We start from the raw sequence: 16,893 nt of genomic DNA on the forward strand, positions 1-16,893 counted from the left end.
CTATAGTATCCTAAACCTTTCCTACTAATATGTAGAAATGTCAATGATTATAGTGGATTTTTTCTTTTTACATCAACTTGTGTACGGAATTAACTTCTTGGTGAAGACTAAATAGCTCAGTGGGCCTACGTGTGCCCGAATTTGAATTCCACAGCTATCGAGTAATGCTCAAACGGCTTTCCATAGTTGTAAAAGGGTTGTACGGTATGCACTGTAACCCGATCCATCAACGAGACAAGGTTGGGCGCTTTTGTAGCCGTAGGTGTCCCACAGCATGCTTGAAATTACGCACGCCCAGGCTGCCACACCCAGTAAATCATTCACAGCGGCCGCCAGCAAAACGAGCATTAAAAAAAAACAGTCACACTCATACAAGATAGCCTTTTATTATATTACAGTCGCACACAATACAGATGTTACAGTGAAAAGACATTCGGCCTGTTGAAGTCAAATGTTCAATAAATTAAGCCAAATCTACCTTTACGTATTCTTCACGAGATGATTAGAATGTTCATCGCCAGTTAGCGAGCAAATGCAAAACGCGGAAATGCCAGATTTCCCGTCGACTCGACTTCTGCGTCGCCGTTGTCAGTCTTGTGTCAGTCAGACGTTGGTCGCCGAGTTGACGCCCTTGTGCAGACTTTCACAGGTTTGGCAGAATGTCGCAATAACCGCTGGCGGCGGCTGCTACTGCAGCCACACCCGCTCCCGCGTTTGACGATCGCAACCGACGCTGCTGGAATGCGTTTGCACAGCTCTCGTATAGTTTCGAAGCAGACGAGTCACAAAATGAATTTAAAGTGGGGACGGGCATTTCAATGTGTTTCTTTGTTCAATGAATTCATTCTTTAATTTTTTTAACATGATTTGATTGCGTGATAAAACACAGTTCTGGACTTGATATTTGCTAGCGGTCACAGCGCAACGTCTCATGGCTGACATCGTGTTGAACTTCTTCAGACGGCAACGGTGGGAGTGGTCGCAGCCAACTCGTGTGCGCCAGCTGCTCAGTTGCCTCCAGACGCGATTAATCAGCAATGAAATTCTTATCATGCCCAACCCTACTTTAAAGTCCGCAGTTCAATGTCTCTTCGGCAACTGTATCTTAGTTCATATTATTTCATCATAGAAAAATATCAAAACTCTATAAAAACAAAACAAACTGGGGAACCATTTCAACAAATAACCAACCCCACTTTGCACGTCATTTACTATGAACAAGTCGAATTAGTACAACCCAAAATACCTGAACTTGTTACTAAATTATCACCAAAAAAAAGAACAAAAATACCCAAAGCCTGTCACTACACATCAATGCATTAGCTACTAACGACCTGCAAAACCAAGATTGCAAAAAGCGCAACGCAACAGTTATGTACAAATGACAGTGTCAGCGAGGTTATCAGTGCCTGTGACTCAAAACAAGGCAGCAGAGGTTTTAAAAAAAAATCCAGCAAAAGAGACATACACATGACTCGGCTTTCTTTCATTCTTCGTGTTCAGGCGTCACGTGGGTGGGAGGGGGCGCGCTGCATCCGATAAAAGCAAAACACTGAGATTCTTCGGCTTTGTTGTTCATGTCTTTTTGGAAACGGCGGCGAGATTTTTGAACTTGGGTCCCAGCGTATTTAGAAAGTCGAGGTTTTCGTTGTTGCCGCCGTCGTCGCTGCAGCACCCAACCGAGCCGGCCGCCGAGCCTACCCCCTCAAAGCCGTACTGGTGGATGATGTCATCGGCGTACCGCCCGTCCTCCTCGCCCCCAAAATAGGTAAGCTTCTGCAAGGCATACATTAAACCCACAAATGCATACTGTATTAATAAAGATGTTTACTTGTGACAGCCCGTATTATCTTACATATACTTTGTAAAAAAAAAAAAAAAAAAAGCCCTTCATTAAATTTGGAATTACACTGCATGATTCAAGTCAATTCCAATGTCCTGCTGTCATATGACAACGTTGGGGGAAATGTGATGGCAGTGTCATTCCGAGAAAAAAAAAAAAACATAGATCACAAACTTTTGTTAATCTTAACTACAGCTAAAGCATAGACACACAAATAAAGTCTGAAATAAATATACTACATTAGCGGCGCATTCATCGTGAATTCAGCTAAGTAACAGCTGATGACAGCCAATGGCGTAATGTCAAGATTACCCCAATTTTAAATCGGTGGAGGAAGAATCAGCCCAGGCCAGCGAAACACTATGCAACATATAATATTATTATCCTTGATGTATTATTGTTTACTTCTTCCGATGGAACAAAGGTCTGAAATCAAAACCTGCATTCTAAATCAAGTCGTAGAGCTAGCTACTCTACTCTTACAACTACAGAAATTCTCCTATCCATCCATCCAGCCATTTTCTGATCGGCTTTATCGTCACAAGTGTCGTGGGCGTACTGGAGCCGATCCCAGCTTTTTTCGGGCAGTAGGCAAGGAACTGGATGCCAGCAAATCGCAGGGCACTCATAGACGAACAAACATTCGCGCTCACGATCACACCAAGGGACAATGTGGAGTCTTTCCATGAGCCTGCCATGCATGTTTTTGGAATGTGGGTGGAAACCAGAGTACCCGGAGAAAACCCACGCAGGCACGGGGAGAAATGCAAACTCCACACAGGAAGGCCGGAGCCAAATTCGAACCTTACACCTCGGTGCTGAGATGCGGATGTACTAACCAGTCAACCACCTCTCTCAACACCCCCCCCCCAAAAAAAACATAGGAGTGAAACATTACCTGGTGCAAATAGCGTCCATTTGTTTGCCAGGTGCTGAGAAAGTTTGCGTCGTAGTTCATCTGTTGGGCTCCATACCGGCTGTCGTAATGTCCGCTGAAGAACTCCGTTTCGGTGTTGCCAAAGCCGGTCTTGTAGAGGGTGGTGTCTTGGCGTCCGATGGTGGAGCCCTTCACTTGCCAATCCTGATTGGCCACTGAGCCCTTGATTTCAGAGTCGGCGAGGGGGACCTTGATGAGACTAGCGTCCTGTCGACCAAAAGCACGAGTCAGGAAACAAAGTGTAGCGGCGGTTGAAAAGTGGTTCTTTTACGTTGCTTGTATTTGAAGAAGCAACCCTCCTTTGCGCTTACCACTTCTTCCCCCGGGGCTTCTGTGTTTGACTTAATCAGGATTCCACCGCTGTCAGTTGTATCCTCCAATATCTGCAAGTCTGGCTTTGTCGTGCAGAAACAGGCAAGCAGCAAGACTGCAGGAGCAACATGGCTCATGTTAAATGGTGGTGCTGAATAAACTTGTCAATCAATAAGTCAGGATTGCTAAAAATGTTCACATTCCCTAAGTATGATGCTAATCCGTATTCGCATGGGCACTGCCTCTGACATACCACCATACGTGCCAACCTTTGCCAGCTAGTGCCCTTAAGACCAAATAATTGCTTTGTGCTTTTCTTTTTGTCTGTACTGTATTACGAGGGGAATTCCATCTTGTTTATTATAACGATAATGTTCCATAATCTACAACAGCGGTGGTCAAACCTTTGTGCTCAGTCAGGGACCACAATTGATTTCCCACATTGGACAGATGAAAAAAATTAAAACGTACTAAATCTTGTAATGTAATAAAATGATCAATAAGCAAAATATTTAATACATTGGTTAAATGTGTATGTAAAATTGTTGAATGTTCCAATTATGTATTGAGGTGAAGAAATAAAAACAATATATCAGAAAAATGAAAACGGCTACATGAATACAACAAATATTATTGGACTCTTGATCATGTAAATGCTTTGTAGACCAATTGAAAGTACATTGGCCATGGGTGTGCATTTATGTGCTAACCGTAATGTGCAAAGAGACCACGACGAGAATGGGCATTTCAATAGATTGATTATGAACTAGCAAGTTGATTATTATTATTTTTCGGGCTCAATTACTTTAAGACTAGTGATTAATTAGCATTCAACTCCACAAAATGGACAGAATTTCAACAATTAGTTCATCCATTTCTATTGTAATTTTTTTTCAAGATTTGAATTCTTGCTCTGCAAATTTCTGACTCCATTATGAGACACGAAATTCTTAATGATCAACATCTTTCCTGGTCTCAGACGGCATTTCATTTGTTTTTCTGTTCTTTACCGGCTCGACAGACTTTCTGAATTAGATTATAATACACGATACAGCGATAACCCTATTTTTCACTCCGGTGCGCTATGTATGTGAACAATGTAAGAGAGGAACTGACGTAGCAGCAGGAGGAGGAGCAGAGGCAGAAGTAACGCCAGCCAGCCCATCGGGCCGAGCGAGGCCGACCAAGGCTTGGTCAGACAGGCGCCGTTCCTGCACTGGCAGATCCTGATGTTGACTGTCTGGATTTTCCCGTTGCCCTGCAGATCCTTGACCTCAACGGGAACTCTGTGGATCTTCAAGGGAAGGTCTTTGACCTGGCGCAACGTAGCTGCCGTGTCTACAAAGGAAGCACGCAATCTGTTTTTGGGCATGATGAATGAACGAATCGAAAAGGGAAGGAGAGTGAGCACCTACCGTTGAACCTGGTCACGGACCATTTGCCGTCTATGTTATCGGGCAGGCTAAAAGTGAAGGGGCCTTTAAAGGGCGACTCGTCCATATCTTCAGCCACAAGCAACACCGAGCCAAGTTCTCCTTCCTTCTCACATATCACCCTCTCGCCAGGGGGGACAATAATCGGCACGTTGTCATTCACATCCTCCACCTGGATTATGACCGTTCCCGTCCCAGTCTTGGAAGCTGAAACGTAAGACAGAACATCGTCGTCAAAGTCGAATTTGAAACTCCTCACAAAGACTGCGGCCCGCAGTCAGCTTTTCTGTGAGTCACTGTCGATCAGGTCGGACAGAACCAGTATGGGTGCAGCTCAGACAGGTAACCGCCAAGGAATTGGTGCTCCCCATCACTTTGGGCGGCGACAAAATGGCCGAAAGGAGCAGAGGGGGAGGGGCAGGGGGGACGTCATCTGCGGTGACACGACGTGCAGATGCCTTCCCAAGATGCATTTACCTGACTGATTGGTGATTTGCCAAACCCAATTAGGAACAATTTAACGAGACAAAGGTGTCCTCTTCATCATGCTGTTTACATTTTGACATCACGAGACCAAGACCACACATAACAATTGATCAACAGTGTCGAACATGGTGGCCACTGTACTTTGAGTCTCACAAGAGCGTCATCAGCAAGTTGCGATAGATTCAGAGATACTGGAAGAGTCACAGAAAGGTGTAGCAGGATACTTTCCTAGTCGATTAATAGTGAATTGTGAATTTCGCCAGTCAATGCCTCGTTAGAGAACGGCAAGTTGTGTAAGTATTGTGGCACGTGTGTATTTAAAAAGCTAAGAATGAAGTGCATTTTGGGTTGATCCTAATTCTTGCTATGATCTATTTGAAAAGCGTCATACTTGCGTCGACAGCTCTCATGGTGATGTTGTAATTTCCATTCTTGACAAAGTTGGACTCTCTATCAATGGTGTTTGCCACCCTCAGTTCTCCCGTGTTCCTGTCCACATTGATCCAGGCTGCAGGGTCCATGATCTTGTAATACCTGCAAAACGGCCCAAATAGTCCTCGTCAGTCTCACATTTTTTTTTTTTTTTTTTTTTTTTAATCCTACTTCACGGATTTCACTTAGCACTGGTTCTTTTTGGAACGTAACCCCCGCGATAAACGAAGGATTACTGTATGCTAAAATCATGGCATGTAGTGAAGTGAAGCGCATTTCGATTCAAAATTTCAGGTTAAATTGCCAACATTGGAAGGAAACTCTGTCCAAATTGAGGCCACCCTGTACAGCGAGTTATGTAATGCGCATTTCAGGTTGGACTCGTCTTTTACACGAAGAAAAAAAATTAGACAAGCATGCATCAAAAACGTTATTGAGGCATGGGACATCCATCCAAGCGAGTGCCCTCGAGTGAGCGGAAGGGGCTGCTTACTTGATGCCGTCGCTGCTCTTGGTTTCCGGATCAATGGCTTTGTAAGTTCCAATCAATGTGCCGTTTGGCGTGTTCTCTTTGACCGTGAAGCGAATAGTCGGCGCCGTGAATTCGGGGCCTTCGTCAACATCGCCGACCGTCAAGTCCACAGGGACGATCTCCCACTTGGCCGTGGTGCCGGTCAGTTCAGCTTCATTGCGGGCCATGACTTCCAGCCGCAGTTTTTGGGACTTCTCAAAATTTAACGGCTGGAAAAGACGATCGGACACTTTACTTCAAGATTACTACTCATGGCGGTTCTTCAATTTGAAAATCACTCACTTTTGCGATGTACAAAAGCCCCTCATTTGTTGTGGGTTCCGTCTCCATCCGGAAATTGCCATTTTCATTTCCCTTTGTGATGATGAATTTAGATTTCCAGTTGGGGGTGTTTTTTAAATCCTTATCTTCAACAGGCATTCGGAGGATAAGTTTGTTGATTTCATTCTCGTTTGCGGTGGCTTCATACTGCAGGATGAAAAAAATTGCTTGGTAAATAATAAAACAATTGCTTGTCATCAGCTGAACTGAGAGTCAATCTTTTTAACACTCATGTATTGGAATACACCTGATAATAAGTAAATCATGCAATCAGGAATTTAGCCGGGCTCATTCATCTGACATCTTGGACAATCCAATTTTGTGAACGGTGTGGAGGAACTTAAGACTTACAACTTTTGGGGGAAAACTACAATTGATTATGAGTCAAGGGGTCCTCTTTCTGATCCATCATCACAAACTGCTGAAGTAAGCATTATGTGATCGGGATCAGTGAGTTAAATAACCAATCAGAATCAACACTAATCCATTTTGAAAAAAACGTGTATATTTACTGTTCGTGGGGGACTGGCCTGGGCCACAAATCTCGACCAACTGGCGGACATTGAAATGCATTAGAAGAAAAATAACAATTACAAACTCAAAATTCTCCCCAAAACGCTGATAATCATTCAATTTTGTTATGTTCTTATGACTTCAAGATGGCGCCGCGAGAGTGGGTGCCTTTACAGCAGCTCCTATACTCTTTGTTCATCTACTTTCTTCCTTTCATAACTTTGCTGCTGTAAATTGGGAATTTCTCCATTGTGAGACGAATAAAGGTTTCCTTATTCTTATAATACTCAGAAATTGGGTGGGTGGGGGATGGAAGAGATTCAACACTAGCCCCCCCAAAAAAACAACATTATTTTAATATATTGAGAGGGAAAAAGCCTCGAGGCTTTTCCCTCCTAAAGCTGCTGCCCCCGCGACCCGACCCCGGATAAGCGGTGGAAAATGGATGGATGGATGGATGGATGGGAAAAAGTCCAACTGTATATGTTGAGAAACTTTGGATTATTAACGATGGCTGCACCGAACGTCCCTGTAGGGAACGAGATTGTGTTTGTTGTAATAGCAGAACAGATTTTCAAGTTCTGCGACTGCTCTATAAATCACTGAGTGGTTTGGGTCCTGAATACATTAAAGAAATGCTGGTTGAATATAAACCCAGTCGGGCGCTAAGATCTACAGTATTGGGTCAATTAGTGGAGCTCTGAGCTCAAAGTAAACATGGTGAAGCTGCATTTAGCTGTTACGCTGCATGCAATTCGAATAATCTTCTGACAGAAGTGAAATCAGCTCAGAGTATAAATGTTTTTAATTCCAGGTTAAAATTTTTTTTTTTCTCCCCATACCTTTGACTACAGTCTTTTCAACATTCGTTCAATTTTTTTTTTCCTTTCGTAATTTTAGAAAGTATTACCAGTTTCTTGGTGAAGGTCGGTGGGTTGTCGTTGATATCGCTCAGGGTGATGGTCGCCGTACCCGTGGTGAACAAACCGTTGGCTGCACCGTCCATATCTTTGATTTGCACAATCACGTTATACATTTCTTGAGCCTGACGAAAGAAGATTCCATTCAGGTCACACATGGTAGAATTGAATGGAGTCAAATTGCACTCGGGGCTCCACCGGTTCTCACCTCTCTGTCTAATGTGTTTGTAGCCGTGGTAATGACACCCGTCGTTGGGTTGATGGCAAATCGATCCAATTCGGTCAAAAGGGAATAGCGGATCTTCACGTGGTCGGTGCCTTTCTGGTCTCTGTCGGTGGCGTTCACCGTCCCCATAATAGTCCCTGTGGATGGAAAAAGGGCGATCATCTTATCGATTGTTGTCAACACAAAGCAATCAAAGAGCCCACAGTCATGTGTCATGTTCCTCACCTGCTTTGCTTTTCTCCGGCACGGTAAATTGCATTTGGCCGCGGAACTGAGGCGCATTGTCATTCTGATCGTCTACTGTCACAAAGACGCCCAGAGGGTCATCGGTTTCTTGCCGCGTTGTTCTGTCGAAAACCCTGGCTATTAACTGCAAAGAAAAAACAAACAAACTTTTGTTTGGTTGAGCAAACATGGTTTATTAGTTCATCGAATGGAGGGATAAATAGTTCGAGTAGATACAATAGTGTGTTCGTTCCGTGAGAGTTATGGAATGGTTTACAATTTAAATTGATACACAATAATCCAGGCTGTTCCCCAAAAGTGTGTCGATATATGTTTACTGATGGTTTAAAGTTTTACTATTTCTTTTTGGGTAGCAACGAAAAGGTATTTTCTGTGTTAGAACACAGTCAACCAAGCGTGTGCAGAATGCATTTATGTAGAAATTCAATAAAAATTCACCCAATGGAAAGCAGATTGGGGCATAGAATGAAAAATGTCACACATGATGGCAAAGAACACTTTTTTGTTTTAATTTTGTTTCTCCTAGCACACGTCACTCAAATATTCATATTTCAAATGCTGTCACTTTTTGTGTGTGTGTGTGTGTGTGTGTGTGTTTGTGTTGACACACTGTATCTAAAATGTGTTGAAATAAATAACATTTGGCCGAAAAATTTGAAGAAGGAAAAGCGCCAACTCACGGCAAACTGTGGGAACTCCTCGCGATCGACTGCCTTGAGCACAGTCAACATTCCAGTATTGCTGTCAAACTTAAACACTCCCTCTGGGTACTTGTCATAACCGGGCCCCGTCAGAGTGTAGTATACCCGATGCACTGCTTCAGTGTCAGACACAAGCTGCAACAGAAACCAAAGACAAGCACAATAATATGGTTTCCATCGAGGCAAATTCTCTGGCCATGTGTTACAGAAATGAAATGTTTTAAATTGATCGACAACACACCATTCCAAACTTGAATACCCTTCATAATAACACCAAATGGAGTAGAACATACTTCCTTCGTGTGTGTGTGTGTGTGTGTGTGAGACAAGCTTACATATTAAAGCTCTTCCCTTTTTATCTGAAGGCAGTTGGGAGTACCTTTTTTATTTTTCCATTTTATAGTTGTTGGCGCACCCACACACGTGCATGTGTCCTGTGTGTGTGTGTGTGTGTGTGTGTGTGTGTGTGTGTGTGTGTGTGTGTGTGTGTGTGTGTGTGAGTCATTTGCTGTGAAAATAATTGTCCCAAGTGGCCATGAGGAATGGGGAATGGTTTTATGGCACTGTATTACATAAGAGCAGAATTTACAGAGAGAACGATGATGAGGTTTGATCAACAATGTGTGAGGTATATATTCAATATGTGGTCATTGTTTGCGTTGGTGTGAAATGCAGACAACAGTTTCCAATTATTGTTTTGCACCACTCGTGTCGGTCAGTAGTTATAATACTGTATCGACACACGAAAGGCTAATTAGAAAATTGCTGTGGTGCACTACAGTTCCAACACCAATGCAGCCAATGTCGAAATACAACCTTCCTGACAGTGACAGTGAGCATGACTCTGAATAGATAAAGAGAATACATTGAATGACATAAGGGCTAAAATGTTTAATGTGGTGTGTATGTTTCAATACATTACCCTTTCAATGTCTCTTGGATAAGGGCCGGGGTCATTCTCCAATATATTGAAGGGTGGGGGGCTCCAGCGTCTCTTGTACCGTTTCAGCACGTCATTGGGCTACACACATTTCCGGTACAGTCGATTAATATTTCAAGCAATTACAGTGATTGGAAGTAATTCAGAACAAATACTCTGCTACTGCACTTGAGATTTTACAAGGATCTGTAAATTGAGGATGGATTGTTTTCTGAAAAAGACATCCGTACTTTGTAGTCCTTACTAAGAAAGGTTACATTGTGTTATACTTGAACAGAAAGAAGTAACAGCAACCATGATTGAGATTTTGATTGAAAAATGCAACAGAAAAAAAGGGCAGCAATATGGCGGACATGGACGAGCTAGCATTGACAACGACAGAAACAGATTCGGAGAAGCCAGATATTTTGGGTCTGAATCATTCCCAGACTCAGTAATTGTAATACCTGTAATAATATGTTATACTACTCTGTTACCAGCTTATTGTAACATATTATGGTAAAGCGTTGCCCCAATATTGGAAGTTTAGTCATCATGAGCTAATTTAGCATTTTTGTGAGTCATTTCACAGCGAAAAGTTGAGCCAGTGCAAGCTGTTACCTGTTCTTTTTTCTCAGTTTGAGCACCACGTAGGTTAATACAAGAGGCAAACCATTTTGTGTGTAGTTAAATTTTCTTTCATTGTGCGGTTATGAAAATAGGTATTGTACATAATTGACGGTAAAATGTATTTTTACTGTATAGTTTTACTTATGTAAAGGAGATGAACAAGTACTTCTACTTGTACCAGTGAGTGTTTTTTACACAAGTATCTGTGTGCGTGCTTTTCCAAATCTAAAGTGTCGTGCTTTTGTACCTGTCTGCTCATTTGGGCGCTGGCAATGAGGTTGACGTCCATCTGCATGTGCGACCCGGAGCTGTGTTGAGCCCACACGGAGAAAGTTCTGCCTTTGGACGACACTTCGACGACGGTTGTAGCCGTCACCGAGCCATTGGACCAAACTGCGAATGCACGGTCGTTGGAAGTGACGCTCGCACAGCTCGCCACATTAACTACAACACACGGAAGAACAGCGGTTAGTCACTTTTTTGTTCGTTTATTTTCAACCGAATAAATACAGAGGCGGTTAGCTCAATCTAATAATAACAATTAATTCATTTTAAGAAAAGAAAAAAAAAACACCTCTTGTTATCTCGTATCCGACCGGGATAATTTGCGGCACTGGGACGTAGAGGAGACTCGGGATAAAGCAAGACTCGACTCCGGTCAGGATCTAAAGTTACACAACGTTAGGGTCAAATATCACATTCGGATCGAATGTTCCACTTTATTCATTAAAGAATAAAATAAATACAAAAAAAGCCACATATGTTGGACTCACCAGCGCCAAGCACACGTTGAAGATGACGGCTTTCGCCATCTTTTTTTTTTCTTTTTGCACAAATTTGGACTTTGCTCCAAGCAGAAAGCAGTCTTCTCACGGCGCAAAACAAGAGAAAAAGTACAAGCGATCAATTGGTTATTTGGGAGCCGTGAACATGAAGAAGAAAGGAATCCTGCTGCTTCTCCTACGCCTCCATGGCACCTTTTGCGCTCGCTCTTCTCTCTCGCTGCTGGCGGTGTGTCAATAATCCGGACACACCTTGAACGCCCCACCCAAAGGCTGAGCTTCCCCAGCAGGCTCTGCAGCAGGGAGGAGAACTTGTGTGCACCAAGCGCTCTGGAAACTCCTCCAAATTTGAGAAATTGAAATATCCTCCAGCAGGAGGCGCCGTTTCCCCAATTCTTTTAAACGTTATTAATTTTTCAGACCAATTTTATTTTTGCAGATTGGCTCGTAAAGCTTTCTTCCTCCAAAACAAAGCTGCACCTTATATCACTACCGCTCAAATAATTCTGCTTCACAACTGTAGAAGGAAGAGTATGCATGCATTGTGTGCGTATCTAGCCTTGACACAATTGTCTTGTCTACTTGTTTTTCTAGTGTATCCGGTCTGTGGAAGCTCTCCAAAGTCTGCACAGATGAATGACCTCTGCGTGCCCCTCCTCTTTCCTTAACACAGCTAAGGCTCCTCTCTTAGCACTGCAGGAATGTGCATTAAATGAAGCCTGGCATTGGGGGGAGGCTGTCCTCCCACTTGCTATCTCGAAAAAGTGTTTGGAAAGAAAAAGAGGGAGAAAAAGGGAAAAAAAACGGTTGACAACACTGCAGGTCAGTGTCCTCAAGCATGAACTGAGAGCAGAGTGAGAGCAAGAAATAAAGTAGAAATGAAACCAGACTTTATGCGCATACAGGAAAGGTGAGAAAAATGTCAGGAAGATTGCAGTGAGTCATGGGCGTGGACAGAAGGAAACCGCCCAGAGCTGGGAGCCATAACAGTAAACGCAAAACAGACTCAGCAAATAGTCTTGTCACTCCCAGAAGGAAAGTGACTTATGAGACACGTTCAAACTGGGACGTACGCACGGACACACACAGTTTGAAACAGCACGACCCCCCCGCCGGCCCCCCTCCACAATCCTCCCTATAATACACTCCACCAGTCCTGAACTCTTCACTCTCACTGCTGAACTAAAATGACTCATTTTCCCTGTGAATTTCAGTGTTGCAGTAAACTTCTCAAAAGTGGAACTTATGAAAGTTTGCAAGAAAGATGTACGAAAGAGGCTTTGACAGTTTGTAAACACATGCGTGTTTGACTCCTGACGTCACACATTTCATTTAATAAAAACAGGATATACGCCACCATTTTGATTCAAAGGGCTTGATGTCCAATGTTCATATACAGTACAGTATTTCTGAATGAAAAACATCCCACATTGACCACACGTGTCTGTGGAGCACAGAATATGAGCCCTCAGGGTTTTTATTGTTTTTACATAAGTTAACTTATTAGATAGATGGATAGATGGCAGTCAGGAATGTTCCAATGAAATACCACAACAAATCAACAGGACCGCATCTCACATCAGAGCTTTCAACTTGCGTTTCAGTTTAAGATAAACATTCGTATCCAAACAATCTGCACATGTCCAAACTTAATGCGCCGCCGGTGCCATTGTACATCTAATCTCATTGCAAAGGTCACATCAATGTCACAAGATTGTGTGCATGTGCCAGAATAGACTGTCAACCTATGAGGTATATTGTAAGTGCACCTTATGTAACCACTCTCTGGGCGTGTGCCTGGCAAAGTGGCGAGTCCAGCGGGCATGACACGTGCGTTTTGGTAGAGTTTCTGGCAATACACACTGCTCGACAAACATACGCACCTTCATATTGGTGTGTAGTTTGTAGAGCGGCTTAGTGATAATGAGATAACAGTTTTGAATGAAACTCATGAGAACACTCACGGCAGACTTAAGATTGACTGCACTGTAAAGTCAAGGACACCATGACCGTAAATCTTAAAGCAACATTTGGGAATAAGATGGCCACGAGTAAAAACATTCAAAATCATGCTGATGCTACACTGCTTTGCAATGAATAGAATAGCATTGAACTTTCTTGACCATAGTGATAAAGTGATTTATAATATTGGTGGACCAGCCAAGACGGTGTGTTAGTGCTAGCATAGATGCTATTATTGTTCATCGTTGTGTGCAATGATTGTACAAACTGCTGCACTCTAAAATGACCAGACAATATTGTGGTAAATTTATACTTTATCGTTTTGCAATGCATACAGTATATGTGAATGATAAAAGTAAATTGCACATTTGTCGAAGGAAATCTAAGGAGCTTCATGAAATGTTTTGTAAAAGATATGTTCATTAAATTTCAACATTTTCCAAATGTTCTTGTGCTTCTTTAGACCAAAACAATGGAAAGACCTGTTATTTTGGTTATTAATAGCAGAGTATGGTTTAATTTTAATGGTCCGGCCCACTGGACATCTACCGAGGCCGTATGTGGCCCACAATGTGAAATGAGTTTGACACCCCTGCTTTAAAGCAACAACAATCAAAATAAAACTGCTCTTAAAACAGACTCTTTAAAATCATGTCGATGATACACTATCCTGTACAGAGAATAGCATCTCTTTCATTCTTTTTATGTGTTCAAGAACATTAGTGTAGCTCCCAGAACCCAATGTTATTGCTAGCATAGGTGCTAATGGAACAGATGGGTTGTTCGAATCAGGGTTTTATGCTGTGAATACACATACGATCATCCATAAGTGAGATCTACCCATACAGATTCTGATACTGATCACATGGTGGCCGAATGATCGGAGCTCCATTTGATCAGAGATGGTACCATGTCTTAGTCACTTAACTTTTATCTTGCATTGCTTGGCTTCAGCAATCGGATTGAGATGATAGATCATTTGAAAAAAAAATGTGGTTTGTATTCACCTATGTTACTCAAGTAGAAATTTTATTTCCTAACTGGAGTCATGATTCTGTTTTTGTTTAGATTACCGGTACATTTGTTTTTATTTCAGTTTTGTTTCCTCCAGTGCTTTTTGTCTTCGTTTGGTTTTGTTTCCCCCTGTTGTCATCCGGGCCGCTTGTGTTAACCAATCAGCTCCGCAAACCTTTTGCGTCTTGCCCAGGCATACCTTGGCTCGTCAGTTTGCTTGTATTTTGTTCCCTGGTTCCTGTCAGTCTTTGTCAGATCGTTGTTGCACTCATGTTTTGTTTCTGTTGCTGTCACGTTTTGTGTTACTGTTATGGGTTTTCATTTTATTATTTTGGTTTTATTGAGGGTTTTCACTTCTTTGCGTTTTGGATTTTGTTTTTCTCGTGTACCCCGGCAAATGTTTTTTAATACATCTTGTTCAGCACTCCCTGGTTCTCCTGCTTTTGTGCGTCTACTACCATCACCCTCACATGACAACTGGCTATGTCAGTTCGTGCACACGTTTTGTGAGGACAGCACTATTGTCAGTGGTGGAGTGGAAACCGGACTACTTTTGCAAGTTGGAGACATGTACCAGACCACGGATGGTATCACTTCCCACAATGGTTGTCTACTTATGCCATGTATTCAACAAGCGACCAATCTAGGGAGTAACCTGATTCTTGCTCAAAGTCAGCTCGCAAAGACTCCAGCTCACCTTTTATGAGGACTAGTGAAAAATGGATGACTAAACAAAAACTGACTATGACTTAAAAAAAATAACCTGGATTAAAAAATACAGTAACAGTGTACTGTTCAAATATATCGGCCTGTCTTTAGACTGATGTGTTGTCGCTGAAGTGTAAAAATTGCACCTTGCCTGTGACATTCCCTGGGAGCACACCTTTGGCACCGCACAAGCATTCCCTGTGACTTTTGGTGTGCATGTTTGTTTAATGCAGTCAGGGGGAGGAGGTGGGCAAGAACAGATAAAGAAGGAGGCGCACATTGGCTGACAGCGTTGTCTCGATGCAAAGTGCAGTCAGAGGGCTGGCGGAGAGGAAGTAATTACACTTTTTGCAAGGAAATGTTGTCTGTGCGTGCTTCTGGGATACAAACACACACACACACACACAAAAGAAAATTGCACCATTTACAGTTTGACTCATCCAAAGGGGAGCAGATGCTTTTGCTGATAAAAGACAATGACAAGTTCATGATAAAAATCCTCCCAACGTGTGAAAGATCTGTATTCATGCTATTGCAAAATGTCTTTGCTTCCGTTGAAAATGAGTCACAGTGTTGATGAGTCGGAATGCCTGTACATCCACTTTGCATATACACGACACAAAGCCTCAGACACACAATATTACGAGCAAATATCTAGTCTGGTGTTTATCTGAAAAAATGAGAAACGGAAGGATTCTGAGAAATTGGAAATAGTCAGGGTCCGCCCTGGACTAGTCCCCAGCAATGGCAGGGCGTACATACAGTAAACAAGCTTTCACACTCGCATCTATGGACAGTTGAGCTTCTGAGAATAGAGTGGGCCAACTTAATTGTTGTCATTTCATAGAAAAGTAACACTTAATGACTCCCACTGAAAGTTTAGTGCAGTAATGGTCAAAGTCTAACAACAATATGTCAAATTGATCAATATTTCTTGTAAAATGATATTCACCAGTATGAACAGATACAGTACACTGTTTTTTTTCTGAAGCACTCATTTTATGATGGGGCCTCCCTGTCTCTCTCACATATACTCAAGTCAAACCAAGGCTCATTTAAAGTCATTTATTTTAAAGGAGAAGTCAAGTCAAAACCCCCACTAGTCTAAACACGGCATTTAGATTAGGATTGTGTTGGTGGAATATGAATGAAGCAGCAAAATTCACCTGTTTTATCCATCTCAGGGGCGGCCATTTTTGCCACTTGCTGTCAACTGAAAATGACATCATAGTGCCTTTGCGGCTCAGGTAACGGACAATCACGACTCAGCTTGTGAATGTCACATGACCAAACCCAGAAAACACATTAGCCATAATTGGTTGTTACCCTGTTACACTGACTGGCGACCAGTTTAGGGTGTGGTCTGCCTTCCGCCCGAAATCACCTGCGATAGGCTCCAGCAACCCCCCCGCGACCCTGTTCAGGATAAGCGGTGTTGAAAATGGATGGATGGATGAATTAAATGTTTGTAAAATCAAATATTTAGTTTATGCATTCAACTTAATATTTTCTAAGATAAGTGAATGATTTGAAATTCTTTCCAAATATTCAAATTAAAAACGAGTGAAGTATTTTTCTTTTAAAATTTTGAAAAAAAGCAATCACATAAATATACTTTACATTCATAATGATGCACATTATTACTGTTTCTTAAAGTAGCTACGAATCACCTGGCCCATTTATCTGTTTCAAAAATGTGGCTCTTAGCTGTTTGCCCAACTTGCCAAACTGGCTGATTTGAAAAGTCGCTGAAGTGCATTTTAGGTACAAGAAATGTATACATTAGAACACTTGCAGTTTGGGAATCCCTTAGTAAACTTGTGATTCATCCTTGCTTGAACCTTAGTTTGACTTCCAGTAAACAGCGATGAAATGTGTGTACTGTTCTTCATCACTTTGAGTCGTTTCCCTTGTAAATTGCATAACTTTGGTCTGTCTTTAGCCTCTGCTACTGCTGTGGTCTGCACAGCGTACAA

At 42.3% G+C, this 16,893-nt stretch overlaps 1 protein-coding gene across 1 annotated transcript; it reads right to left on the reverse strand.

Moving 5' to 3' along the window:
• Window positions 1–370: 370 nt before the first annotated feature.
• Window positions 371–11,510, reverse strand: dsc2l (desmocollin 2 like). Its single transcript, XM_019879149.1, has 16 exons — window positions 11,225–11,510; window positions 11,026–11,116; window positions 10,699–10,895; window positions 9,825–9,923; window positions 8,882–9,037; window positions 8,181–8,325; window positions 7,938–8,092; window positions 7,720–7,854; window positions 6,258–6,443; window positions 5,937–6,184; window positions 5,403–5,545; window positions 4,508–4,732; window positions 4,209–4,430; window positions 3,092–3,207; window positions 2,742–2,987; window positions 371–1,776 (listed from the first exon to the last, which is right to left on the reverse strand). Exons 1-16 carry the CDS (start codon window positions 11,261–11,263, stop codon window positions 1,576–1,578), a joined length of 2,604 nt encoding a protein of 867 aa, XP_019734708.1. The 5' UTR covers window positions 11,264–11,510; the 3' UTR covers window positions 371–1,575.
• Between the last annotated feature and the right edge of the window lie 5,383 nt (window positions 11,511–16,893).

Source organism: Hippocampus comes, unplaced genomic scaffold (assembly GCF_001891065.2).
Source record: "Hippocampus comes isolate QL1 unplaced genomic scaffold, H_comes_QL1_v1.1 scaffold85, whole genome shotgun sequence".
Taxonomy (NCBI): Eukaryota; Metazoa; Chordata; class Actinopteri; order Syngnathiformes; family Syngnathidae; genus Hippocampus; species Hippocampus comes.